Source organism: Temnothorax americanus, unplaced genomic scaffold (assembly GCF_048541705.1).
Source record: "Temnothorax americanus isolate GAGA-0224 unplaced genomic scaffold, ASM4854170v1 Scaffold135, whole genome shotgun sequence".
Taxonomy (NCBI): domain Eukaryota; kingdom Metazoa; phylum Arthropoda; class Insecta; order Hymenoptera; family Formicidae; genus Temnothorax; species Temnothorax americanus.
This window is the reverse complement of record NW_027509270.1, coordinates 278693-292615: the sequence shown is the minus strand read 5'-3', so window position 1 is coordinate 292615 and position 13923 is coordinate 278693. Positions and strand designations below refer to the sequence as shown.

The 13923-nt window shown below is 33.8% G+C and overlaps 1 protein-coding gene across 1 annotated transcript; it reads right to left on the bottom strand.

The window, feature by feature from the left end:
• Positions 1–8673: 8673 nt before the first annotated feature.
• On the bottom strand, positions 8674–13815 carry Cutlet (chromosome transmission fidelity protein 18 homolog). Its single transcript, XM_077400453.1, has 11 exons — positions 13650–13815; positions 13125–13487; positions 12899–13040; positions 12620–12806; positions 12138–12556; positions 11829–12071; positions 11415–11755; positions 11064–11305; positions 9374–9636; positions 9020–9281; positions 8674–8962 (listed from the first exon to the last, which is right to left on the bottom strand). The coding sequence occupies exons 1-11, from the start codon at positions 13729–13731 to the stop codon at positions 8759–8761; spliced, it is 2748 nt and encodes a 915-aa protein (XP_077256579.1). The 5' UTR covers positions 13732–13815; the 3' UTR covers positions 8674–8758.
• Positions 13816–13923: the final 108 nt, after the last annotated feature.

Here is a 13923-nt window from a genome sequence, read left to right as displayed (position 1 = left end):
TAGAAATCATTCAATTTTTTCCCGACGCGTTGTGGAAAATATGACGGCTCCGTATAATCGTTAATTACCGCTAACGAACCGTCGTAAGCAAATTCCTCGAAACGTTCGCTACAAAAGAAAACGAAAACAATTTTGGGACAAGAACGGAAGCGTTCGTCATCGTCTTCGTTTCTAAGCCGTAAAGATGTACGTACTCCACTAAGATAAATTATAATTATTCTTGATATCAGCATTCGCGGCACCCTAAAGTCCCGATGGATAAAAACTAAATACTTAGTAGCATCCGAGTTTGATTTAGTCGGGCAACGTGAACACAGTTACACGTTTGCCCGTCTCTGTGAAAAAAAAAAACGCGACGATCACCTTTTTTCTTTCTTTTCAAGTACTCTGTATACTTGTAAACTATAAATGTATAAAAACGATTAGGTACTCGCCGCGATGGAAAGAAAGTAACACAATACAATTTCTTTATGATTCTCGAAATCAAATCTGTTTGGATTTCTAAGCACAAGGAAAAACATCTCTTTTGCTTATGTATTATTCGACAAAGCAATGATACTCTTCATGGAGTGCAGTAACGGCTGTCGCATACTAACAATGGAAACGAAGACGAGGGCGAAAACGGATAAAAGATTGAAAAGCGCACTCGGAAGGGAAATGAAAGCACCGCGAGTTTCCTCTTCCCGACGGTCCTTCGACTTTATTCGCGAGGCAACGATACTTTACGCAAATATCCAGTATTCTGTATACAATCATAATTTATAGCTAATCATCCGTCGACGAAACATATCGCTCGCGTTAAAACAGCCGCTTCGGCGTAAACTGCACACGTTATACAGTTATATATAATTAACAAACTGAATAAAAATCTTAATTCTTAATATCATTATGTTATAATAATTAAGATTTTGATTCAGTTTGTTATCTATACTGTTCATCAGCTGCGTTACCCGCTCTACTCTGATGCTAAGAGACTGAGTGTAATAAATCAATACTATATAAATTTAATATTTATTGCATTTGTGTTATAGAAGTTATTGTTTTACCCCATCAAGAATGGATCGATAGATCCTTTGAAATAGTTTTACATCATTCATTTACATTACAAGAAAAAAATTATTTGAGGTGCAAGAGATGCAGTAAATTGCCAAGTCTAATAAGTACCCGCGTCAATATATACTATGTATACTAATTCACATTCTCAATTGTGCTACTGTTATTATTTGTCATCAGACAATTATAAACATACACATAATAATTAGATAGATATTATATATATATATACGCATGTGTGCATAAGAATATATGTAATTTATAAAAAGCGGGTGCTTATCAGCCTTGATACGTTACTGCCTTCTGCTACGCGGACGGCCAGAAAGCATTTTCAGGTCAGGCCTTCAGGCCGTATTGCTAAAGAATCCAAGACGCGGCAACGCCGCGCGGCGTTGCCGCGTCTATAGCATATGTCTCTCCACCGTGCGTCCGTGTGAGCAATTCAGTGGTGTGTGTACGTGTACGGACATACACCACTTCATAGAACCTGAAATTAGTTGGTAACACTGAAACCGGAGTTTCGTGTTGTCACCACGCGAGGTCTCCAATATCAGTTCGGCCTTTGCTTTTAGTTGACAGAGTTGACATTACCGACGTCGAGGAAGTTCGGCCTTAGCTTTAGCATCCCCTTAAGGGTCGACAGGAGTCACGGCCGAACTCCGAATTGATGTTGGAGACCTCGCGCGGTGACAATACGAAACTTCGTTTCAGTGTCGCCAATGTCGAGAAACTAACTTCTGGTTTTATGTGTGAATACGCACACACACCATTGAACTGCTCACGCGGACGCACGGTAGAAAGAAAAAGCAGTGACCGAAGCTACTAAATTTGCATCCAGACATTTAAAAAAAATTGAGCTTACTAATAACAATGGATAAGCGATTATACTTGTTAAAAATTATTATATTATTAGCACAAGAAATACATATAATTGTAATAAAATCATATTTTTATCTCTATCTTTATATAAATGAATGTATATGTGTTTGTCCGCTATGCAAATCTACAGTTTTGAAATTAAATCAACCTAATTTGGTATACTATTTTATGATACTCTAACTTAGACCGTAGACATATTTTGAGAACCGCATCATTACCGATTTTTTGGGATATCGGTTCTAAAATATTTATAATGTCTGTCTGTCTGTCTGACTTACCTACTGCGAACTACTCATTTATTAATGGACCGATTTACTGGAAACTGGTGCCAAAATTTGTCTAACTTTTCGGAAATAATGTACTAATATATAACATTCTTACGGTGGTGTGTACGTATGTTTGGACGTTACATTTATATATTTTATGTATATTTGTCAAATAAAAAAATATAATAAATAATATAATATAAATTATGTCACTCTTGGTCGTGTTCCGAAACTGCCAGTACTAAAAATCTATAGGTCACGTCACATGTATTACAGATTTTCAGCACTGGCAGTCAATTTCGGAACACAGCTCTACGGCCTGTATTACAATATATTGTACAAAATGTTTAAAATAGTCATTGGTAAAGAGGAAAATAAATTATTATTTGACGAGGTATTCAACGTACGTTGAATGTATACGGACGTAATGTACGTATTTCATGTTAGTTTTTCAAGATAAAAACGGGTTTTAAATGACAGTTCTTTAAAACGTTGTTTTTTTAAACAGCTGTACATAATTTTGCACAAAATTGTACTTTTAAGTACGACATTCCTATAGAATGTTTCCCTTGGCAAAATCAAACAACTTTTTCTATTTTAAATTGTGTAAAAAATGTAGAAGAAATATATATTTTATTATTTCATTAAATACATATATGTATATATGTGTATTTAATCCGTGGTTATAAATTAAGTTTTATATCTGTTTTTTTTGTAATAACATTATTTATATCGATTTTGATTTTATTATAACATATTTCTTTTGTTAATTTCAAAAATTGGCTGTAGTCGTAATAGTTTGGATGATTTCTGAAATATTTTTGCTATAAACCAGGTAGCAGACAGTCGTCATAATGACGTGATTTTTACGTCATTTTATGACGTATGTTACGTCATTTATTCCTAGAGTTGAACGTAAAAATGACGTATTTTACACGGTCCTAAGTCACATCCCAAAGACGTCATTTTCTGACGTTTTATTGACGGCAAAAATGGGTTCAATGTACGACATACCGGTTTCTAGAAATGTTTTTTATGAAATTAAAATTTTAAAACTTGAAAATTTTGTCTACTTGATAAACGTTTATAAAAATATGTTCTTTTTCTTTATTTAAGAAAAAAAAAGTTTTTTTAACTGTTTCGTTACATGCCATGTGCATATATATAGACGCTCTCTCAAGGCGGTCACCCACCCATCCTAGTACAGTACCGCGTCGGAGTCGCTTGACTTCGATGATCCAGTGGACAGTGACGATCTTCTCACCCTGATGCTTTCTTATTAACTGTACTTATCTATAAAACAGGTACATCTTTAAAGTGTTCAAAAATCTTGTAATAATATCTTCTTGATAGTTATAACACTGCATGAAGTAGTTGTCATAAAACTATAATTACACACGCAACTAGATCCACTTATACCATAAATTCACCACGTCAATCATAAAATTACGAAACACTTTATAAATGTAGGAATATTACTGTGAAAAATACTGTGAAAAATATGCCATTTTTACGTTAAACTTTAGGAATAAATGACGTAATATGCGTCATAAAATGACGTAAAAATCACGTCATTATGACGACTGTCTGCTACCTGGGTAGTCACGTAAACGTCTATATAATGTCATTTTACAAAGTCTTTTTGACGTATTAAAACATGACGTTAAATATACGTCACTTAATCGACGAATGACGTTACTGACCAATTATGACCAAATATTGACGTCAAAATGACGAGTGCTTGCTACCTGGAATGTTATTATTTTCAGTATTATAATAAATAAAACATGTGCATTTTTTTCCGATTAAACACTAGAAATACCAAAAGCTATTTTCAACCGTTTCTATTTTTTAATATTTTGTTTTTTATTGTAAAAGTAGAAAATGTAGATTATAATAAAAAAATTATTCGATGTTTTTAACATAATTAATGTAACATTACTTTTAAAAATTGAAACGGTAAAAAATTATTTGATATTTCTAGTGTAAAGGTTACTTTAGACAATCTAATATAATTCACGTCAGAAGAATTATATAATTCTATTTGTTATGTTTTGTATTTTGTAATCTAGAGAACATTTGAAGATGTATAATTAATGTATGTATGTATACATATGTCTGTATCTGTATATATATTTTTTTACATGTACCTCTAATTTTTTGAATGTTTTTTTATATATGCAATTTTGTCACAAACTGTCGTGAATTATAAATCGTGTAAATTAAAACTAATACTCTTTTAATATCTTTTCTTTTTCTATGTTCTGTCCTGTATATTTTTGTCTATCTTTTTATATTTTTTTTATGTCTATCCTTTATACCAATTCTATGTCTCTCTCTATCTTTCTCTTTCTTTGTTCTATTTGTATTCGTAGGAAATGTAAAGAATTGTTTTCTTTAATATTAAAGAAAACAATTTTTACATTTTCTCTTGACGGAAAAGACCACCGCACCTTCTCGCGGTTTCCGTTGAGCAACAATATGTACGTTGTGTCCATGCATTTATTTGAGAACAATTACAATAAATTTATCATATTGTTGCACAAATAATTTATTCCTTTTTTAAATTTTATATTACATGTATTTGCCATTAGCAAAGTAATTATACTATCAAAACAATATTTCTAAAACAAACAATATATAATTTAATGTTTTATTTCACTTTTCTTGTGTTAACAATAATTTATTTTCTACATTAATAACATGATTTTTTTTAGAAGAAAGCGTACATATTGGCCAAGAGTGGATTTCTATTATTTACGCTTTTTCTGTTTTTTATTTCTTATATACAGTTTAATTTTAAAATAAAGATAATATAGTTTTATTAGATATTATTTATGTAATTGATCAATTTTACTAACATTTTTTGTTATTAGTTTCATTACTTATTTTAAATAAGAGACACACGATAGTGTTTCACGCCTAGTGTGGGAAGGGATATTTTATTGTCATATGCAATGTCATAATATATATTTTATTCATAAATCAACATCAGAAGGGAAACGCGAGACATAACAGACGAGTCAAGTCAGCCGACGCGCTAACGCATATGAACGCATACGCCGACTTTCGGACCGGCTATGGCTGTTTTGAATGCCTTATATTACATGGAGCATATTTTGAGCGGAAAAGCGGAACGGAGAATTATAAAATATTAATTTTTAACGGTATTTATTGATTAAAATGCTTGTATTCAATAGATAAGCTGAAAAGATAAGCATATTAATAAAAATTGCAATGAATTAAGTGAACACAATTTTAAGAAATGAATACAAATGTCTATTTGTCACTATACTGTTCCGCTTTTCCGCGCAAATTGTGCTCCATGTAATATAAGGAGAAACAAACTCGCGGAACGAACGCGTCAAAATCCGTTGTCAACGCGGATACAGTATACTCCATCAAATTTCGGAGCTGTTTAATCACATTGAAAAAAAAGCTTTTACACATACTCTTCGATTACTTTATTATTTAATAAAAGTGGCAGTATAATATTATAGATTCAAACATCATGTTGATGGTTATTATGAAGTATATCTTATATGCAAGCCAGGGTGCCAACGTGCGGGACTCAACTCGCGGAAACGCGGAATCTAGTTACTATTCTGTTCCGCGCTTCCGCGTTTCCGCGTTTCCGCGCTCCATGTAATGGCACCCTGAACACAGCCCTTGTCAGTATGTTACCACGGAAATTCCCCATAAGCTGCTCTTACTAGTGAGAATCGTTTGTCCCAAAGTTTAGCCTAATTACGTAATGAATCTCATTAAAATTAGGCTCATTTTAATCAGTAAGATCAGCCGCAAGCTGGTACAGAGCCGGATTTTGCATTTTGGCTCTTAAAAATTTATTATAAATAAAATACGGACTCGCAGCTGACCCAACCTGACCCGTGTCTAGCTGCGCGTTTCCCCACATTTATTATAAATTTTATTTCGATCTTTTTTCCAAAATCCGGCTCTGTACCAGCTTGCGGCTGATCTTACTGATTAAAACAAGCATAAGTAAAATGAGATTCGTTAATTAATTAGGCTAAACTTTGGGAAAAACGAATCCGTAATTCCCGACCGGCCGACAGAGGTCTCTACTCTTACTCCTGTCGACCCTTAAAGTTTTTTTTTTTTTGGTTTCTGCTCCTTTGGGAAGGAGCAAAACGCCTTCAACCCTGCCTTTGGGTTATATAGCGTTTAGCGTTAAAGTTGACGACTCTCAGGTTATGAAACCTGTCATACCGACGCGATGTAGCGACTGTGGTAGCGACAGAAACATGCCCCGCGGCCACATGCGCATGCTCCGTGTAACAAATTATTTAACAAATAGTTTGTTAAAGCAGAGAATAGTTGGGGTATGAAAAGTGCATATTTATATACCAACTATTCATTGTAAATATAAATATGTACTTTCCATATACCAACTATTCTCTGCTTTAACAAATTATTTAACAAATAATTTGTTAAAGCAGAGAATAGTTCGTATATAAAAAGTACATATTTATATTTATGCATTATAAGTATGCATACGTTTCAAATTCGCGCACTTTTGCATGCGCGTGCGGACACGGAGCATGCGCATGTGGCCGCGGGGCATGTTTCTGTCGCTACCACAGTCGCTACATCGCGTCGGTATGACAGGTTTCATAACCTGAGAGTCGTCAACTTTAACGCTAAGCGCTATATAACCCAAAGGCAGGGTTGAAGGCGCTTTGCTCCTTCCCAAAGGAGCAGAAATAAAAAAAAAAAAACTTTAACGCTAAATATCTCGCTTCGCAGGGCAGACCGCCGCATTTTTCTGCCAGATTCTTTCGTTTTATGCAAAAACGAATCGATTAAGCCTAATTTCATCGATATTTGAGGTGCAGTAGCTATTCTAAATAAATACCCTTTTATTAATTTATCTATTTCGGCTAAATGCATGGTGTAAAAATAATTAATTAATTACAATTAAACGAATGACTCACAAACCTTTTCAATTGCATTTCAAAAGTCTTCATACGAAATACAAACGATTTCATATGGTAGATTCTTTCCCGGATATTCATTTCCGGTCAAATTTATACGAATTTAAATTTCAGCCTATTTCGCAAGAATCTCATTGATGATGGCTCTTGCGATTGTGGCCATCCGATGCAAGATATCAACCATATAATCTTCCATTGCCCGCAAACTGACGCTCAGGCGGCTAATCTCAGACTCGCTATTCAAGCCAAAGCGGGTCCCCTCTGTGAGGATATCTACGCTGTATTAAAAAAGCCCTCTAACAAAATAAGTCGTCTGCTAGTTGCATTTAGCAGCTCTACAAAACTTCAAATCTAATTTCCCGCGCCCATGGACGGGATCGCCGCATGGCGCTCCCCCCTCTCCTTCGCTTTCTCCCTCTCTCTTCAAGGAATACTCCGGTCTCCCCCTCCTTCTTTTCCCTGACGCTCATTCATAGCTCCGGTAACTTAGCCGGTCAACCTCGACTTTATTAATTTTTATATTTTTTTATCGTTTGTTGGTCGTTTGTTGGTGATTGTTGGCCTAATTACAACGTTTGTTGGTTCTTAATTTTTTTTTAAATTTAAAAAAAAAAATTAGCATTAAGTTAGCCGGAAAAATTTTATTTTTAATTTAAAAAAAGCCTAATCGATGCGTAATCGTTTGCTGATGATTGTTGGTCTAATTTTAGCGTTTGTTGGTTTATTATTAGTCTTAAAAACGAAAAAAAACGAAAAATTATCTCACATATTAAAGTAATCGAAGATTGGTTTATTTGCCTATGACTTAAGCTTTATTTCTATTAATTAGCCTTAAATTGATAGAAATAAAGCTTAAGTCGTAGGCAAATAAACCAATCTTCGATTACTTTAATATGTGAGATAATTTTTCGTTTTTTTTTTTCGTTTTTAAAACTAATAATAAACCAACAAACGCTAAAATTAGACCAACAATCATCAGCAAACGATTACGCATCGATTAGGCTTTTTTTAAATTAAAAATAAAATTTTTCCGGCTAACTTAATGCTAATTTTTCTTTTTAAATTTAAAAAAAAATTAAGAACCAACAAACGTTGTAATTAGGCCAACAATCACCAACAAACGACCAACAAACGATAAAAAAATATAAAAATTAATAAAGTCGAAGTTGACCGGCTAAGTTACCGGAGCTCTCATTCATCCGCTCTCGAGTCGGCTCTACCAACGTCAAGTATCTTTGGCTAACTGTAGCCCCTACAAATTGCATTTTCCCTAAATCATCACTACACCCAGAATACCTATTGGCCGTATTGTCCTCTGACAAGAGGCAGGAGCCAAAACAAATAAAGAAGAAGAAGAAGAAGAAGCGCTAATAGCGCGCTCCCCGAACGCACCCTATGTCGTAATTTACAAATCATTCGCGTTGAAAAATAAAGTTGAAAAATAAACTTCTTTTTTCGTAAAATGTACATTCTAGCTACAAATAGATCTATACACGAAAGACGAAAGTAAAAAAAATATGTAAAATATACAAAATATATATTTCTGAAAGCAATAAAGACACAAGAATACAGTTATACATCGCAGTTTATAATTAATTAATCTATTTATAACAGTTTCTCCATGAATATACTTCGGCGGACGGCGTTGTTGCAACCTTCTTTATATTTGTACCAAATTCCATGTTTCGTTAAAATGTTCTGCATCAGAGAATATTTTTTCTGCGATTTGGGGGATACACGATTCACTATTTTATTCTGCTTCTGAACACTTTCATTCGTAATGACATTTCCGAAAAAATCTTTATACACCTGAAATTGTTAAGTATAGTGAGACTGACGATAAAAAGAGAAATGCGTATGACTTACTATTTCCTTTAATGATGCCGCATTTTTTCCAGATTGTTTCGTATTATTCGGAGGATTCGAAGATGTATTCTGAGCATTTTTTATAATTTCTAACTTTTCTGGATTTGCCACGTTTTCCGAGTTAGCTCCATCAAGTCCCGTTAAGATACTTGAACGTTTCAAACGCTCGACCTCCAACTCTTGTGCGATTATCTGCTGTACTGCGTATGCCAGACTTCGATGCGCATTGCAATCAGGAAAAACGCCAATTTCCAAAATATTACTTTAAAAAAATGTGCTATTTATGTGCCGTTCTAAATAGAAACCTGCGTCAAACATGCTTTGTTTACTATAACTATCGTTATTACAACGTACGGGTCTAAATTGTAGATATATCCTCCTTGAAGGCTTTTCTCTTGCACGAATAATAAACCGAATTCAACCATCACGTTCACTATTCTGGCGAGAGCAGCCTTCTCTTTTGGTGAATACAAGTGGGAGGGAACTGTGCGTAATCTCGGCGCTAGAATATCCGGCAAAAAACTAGCGATATCCGTAGTTAAAGTGAAAACGTCACGTCCGCATACTCTTCGTATTGCTGTTAAAATACCCATGTTCTTTGATGATTTTTGAATTACCTAAAAAAATGACAAGGATAATGTAATAAAATTAATATAAAAAACTTGTCAGAGTATTAGCATACAAGAGATTAATTGCACAAAATACAAAACTAATTGCAATATTTGTATAAAATTTGTATGTATATATATATATATATATATATATATATACAAATTTTATACAAATATTACAATTAGTTTTGTTTTTTATATATATATATATATATATATATATATATATATATACATACAAATTTTATACAAATATTGCAATTAGTTTTGTATTTTGTATATATATATATATATATATATATATATATATATATATATATAAAATATACACATAGGTCTTTTTAAAAAAAATTAGGATCACTTTTTGTCAGTAAATTTTTGCCGATTTTTAACTGTAATTACTCAGCAAATAATTAACGTAAAAAAAGTTTTAAAAAAGGTTTTACAGGGCTCTCTACTATAAGGTGCTTTTGTTCAATTTTCCCTCAAGTTAATACTCAAAAACGTGGTCAGCTTTGAAAAAAGACGTATTTGAGATATCCAAAATTTTGAAATTTGCAGCCTTCTACCGATTAACAAAAAAATTAGTGAACAATAATCATTCACACCATCTCGAAGTACGGACTTTGCCCTTTCAAATAATAATAATAAAAAAAAAACACCTTTGTCCTACGCCGATTATTTAGCGAGATATCGCAATTTAAAGTAACTCCTGTTTTATGATTTCAGCACGATACCGTCAGCATTTGCATAACCTGATATGCACCATTGCTCGGTCGGATTTTGCACATGTAAACTCCATACACATACACATATTTGGTCTGTTTTCTGTTGCTGCACTGCTGAACTAGTGCACACTGGTGCAGTGAGTTAAATGGTCTGTTTTCTGTTGCTGCACTGCTGAACTAGTGCACACTGGTGCAGTGAGTTAAACTTGGTCTGTTTTCTGTAGCTGCACTGCTGAACTAGTGCACACTGGTGCAGTGAGTTAAAGTAAAGCAAAATATACCTGTCCCATTCTAACTTATTGCTCCAGTGTGCACTAGTTTAGCAGTGCAGTACATACATGAGGTCTGTTTTCTGTTGCTGCACTGCTAAACTAGTGCACACTGGTGCAATAAGTGGTCTGTTTTCTGTTGCTGCACTGCTAAACTAGTGCACACTGGTGCAATAAGTTAGAATGGGACAGATATATTTTGTTTTACATGTGCAAAATCCGACCGAGCAACCTCCCTGTAATGCATATCAAATTACGCAAATGCGTGCTAAAATCATAAAACAGGGGTTACTTTAAATTGCGATATCTCGCTAAATAATTAATAATCATTCCGCATAATATCTAGATATAATTTAGATCCATATAATTTAAAAAAAAACCGTGTATTTTTTTCTGGTTAAATAATTGGATTTTTCTCTTGATATATAATACTTGCTTCGTTGATAACAGTGGGATATGACAATTTCACTTTCTGCGTTCTTGCAAGATGCAAGTGCCACGCGATAAATCCATAATTCGTGTATGGCATAAGTGACCAAATCTGCTTGTATGTAACGAGCGACGTTATTAAATCATAAAATTGAAACCATTCCAGAGACATAGGTACATTATCGAGTTTTTGGTCACAGATTTCAGGATAATTATGAAATATTCCTTGTGCCAATTTTTCCACCTCACCTAATGAACAATTAAACACACAAAAAAAACGCCTATATTAAAATTTTTAATACAAAAAATTGTAAATTATTGCATTAAAGTGCGTAAACAATTAATTTTATATAATTACCATTTTGTACAGTTCTCAAAATATTCTGGATTCTTTCAGGAATAGTAAGAACTCCCCCTTTGTTCATAGGAATTGTTAGTATACTTTTCCACGAATCAAACAAATTCTTACGCGTGTCTTTCAAACCTAAAGATAAATTATCTTTCAAGTTGGCACTACCCATATATTGTAACGCCCCTATGCAAGCTCGAACGTCACAGCCGGATCTTTCTGCTATCTTCACAAGATCTCCAAAGTCTACATTTAACATTTCCTTTCTTGCCAAATCCATTAAACGTTCTGCTAATCTTAAAGGACTTACTTCCGGTACCGGAATTATTACAGCGGCGACTCTTAACGCTCTATAAATGTAAAATTTTAAATATTACATTTATTCTTTCAACTCATTATAGTAATTTCTTTTAGTTAAAATACCTTAATGATGGAGTATATAGTTCATTACAAATGCATATTACGGGACGTGTACAGCCATCAGACGTTTTTTCTGATTGTCCTTTTCCCTTTTTATTTTTCGGCACTAGTTTGCCTTGAATAAATTTTAATAGAAGCTCGATAGATGCAGCCGGTGCACCATCAATCTCATCAAAAATTAAACAATTCGGACGGGGATCAGCGCCTATTACAGCTTTCATTTCTGTTGATGCAAGTAGAATCTGTCTAAACGAAAATATAATGTAACTTCCGAATGTGTCGCTAATATCAAATGAGTTTTGTGCATTGTACCTAAACGTATCTGGAGTCCTTTCATCACTCGCATTGATTTCCACAACATTATAACCGGCATGTTTGGCTGCTATATGGGCTAGAGTTGTTTTTCCTAATCCAGGAGGGCCGCTGAGTAAGGCTATCCTTTTTATTGGATATCCTTTGCTATCCACTTTTTCAATATCGTTTTCGTTATCAACATTTCTCTTTCCAAATATAGGCGGCTGGTTTTTTTTTGGCTTTGTAATATTTTGATTAAATACTATTTTATCCCAAAGTTTCAGCCAATGTAAAAACTGTCTGTTAACGGTTTCGTCCGATAGTAACTCTAAATATGATCGAGGTCGATATTTATCGACCCACAATTCATCATTTATATTTTTTGTATCACAGAGATCAGATGGCGGCTGTCTCAATAATTCCCGTTTTTTTGCCAACTGTAATATGACACATTAGTATTGTAGCATAAAAATGTAATATAAAAAATTGAATAGACATACGATTTCTTTAGCCTGAGTTTTCAATTGTGTATAAGGTATCGAACACAGATTGGCAACTGGCTGGGTGGACTGCTTGATATGGTTTTGTGTATTTCTGACTCTGATGTACAAGCGTTGAGAATCATACGGTCTTGTGACGGCCATAAAATTCCATGATGGAACTCGTAAAGAAATGGAATTTTTCTTACTGTATTAGGCACAGAAATATTAAGTACAACAAATTAAATATTATACTATGCAATCATATTGTAAAATTAATTTGCTAACTAATTCACTTACTTATCGTAACTTATCTTCATGGACGTATCTCCATTATGTTCATGCAACAACTGTCTTGCATTCAATATTTTCTTAATGACATCTTTAGGTTGATCCCATCGAAGCTTCTTTTCTTTCGATTCTTCCGCGATGTTAACATCAACTAAAAGGAAGATTTTCTGATAATATATACAAACGTTCACAGAATAGTTAAGTCATATTATTGATCAGTTATCAATTATCGCACCTGAGACATCTGTGTCTAAGAAATCAGAGATGTCACCAAACAATTCTTCATAACTGCGTTTCTTACTACTGCTAGGTATATTATCGCCAACCAAATCTTCATAACTGCGTTTTTTACTATTGCTAGGTATACTATCACCATACAATTCTTTGTAACTGTGTTTCTTACTACTGCTAGGTATACTATCACCATGTAATTCTTCATAACAGCGTTTCTTATTACTGTTAGCTGCATTGGTGACTTTGTTGAAATTAACAGGCACAGAAATTTCAACACCTGCTTGTTTATTTCCATTAGCTGTCCAAGATACTCCACTGTTACTAGGACCAGGCTGTGACAATGATTCTGTCTCAAGCAATTCACCTTCAGGTGAATATAGACAATTATTACTTGTCCAACATGATACAAATAATACAATGGAAATAATATAATATAAAGAAAATACTGAAATGAGATTTCAAGTATCGATTTATGTCAATTTGTGTCAATCATAGCTGAGAAACATGCAATAGTCATACTGTTTACCATCCAATTCTTTCAAAGCTTCATAATCCGCCTGATGGATAAAGTCGAATGCTTCGTCTGGATCTGGGTATTCGTCAGCCATCGCGTCATTTGATGTGGATCGATCACGCAATATACAAATTAACTAATGAAAAAACATTCCGCGACACAACTTAAGGCTGAGTTTCCACTGAGCGCGTCACGCGCCGCGTCGTCACAAGTTAACCAATCAAAACATCTGAAAACATCCCATTTCATTACATTCTTGTGACGGGATCGAAGTGGGATGTTTTGA

Excerpts from the sequence above, each read along its gene's own strand:
- Cutlet (XM_077400453.1), bottom strand. The coding sequence starts at position 13,731 with ATGGCTGACGAATACCCAGATCCAGACGAAGCATTCGACTTTATCCAT. Across the intron at positions 13,041-13,124 it reads CTTAGACACAGATGTCTCAG|TTGATGTTAACATCGCGGAA; the intron begins GTGCGATAATTG and ends TCTTCCTTTTAG. Across the intron at positions 12,557-12,619 it reads AAACTCAGGCTAAAGAAATC|TTGGCAAAAAAACGGGAATT; the intron begins GTATGTCTATTC and ends GTCATATTACAG.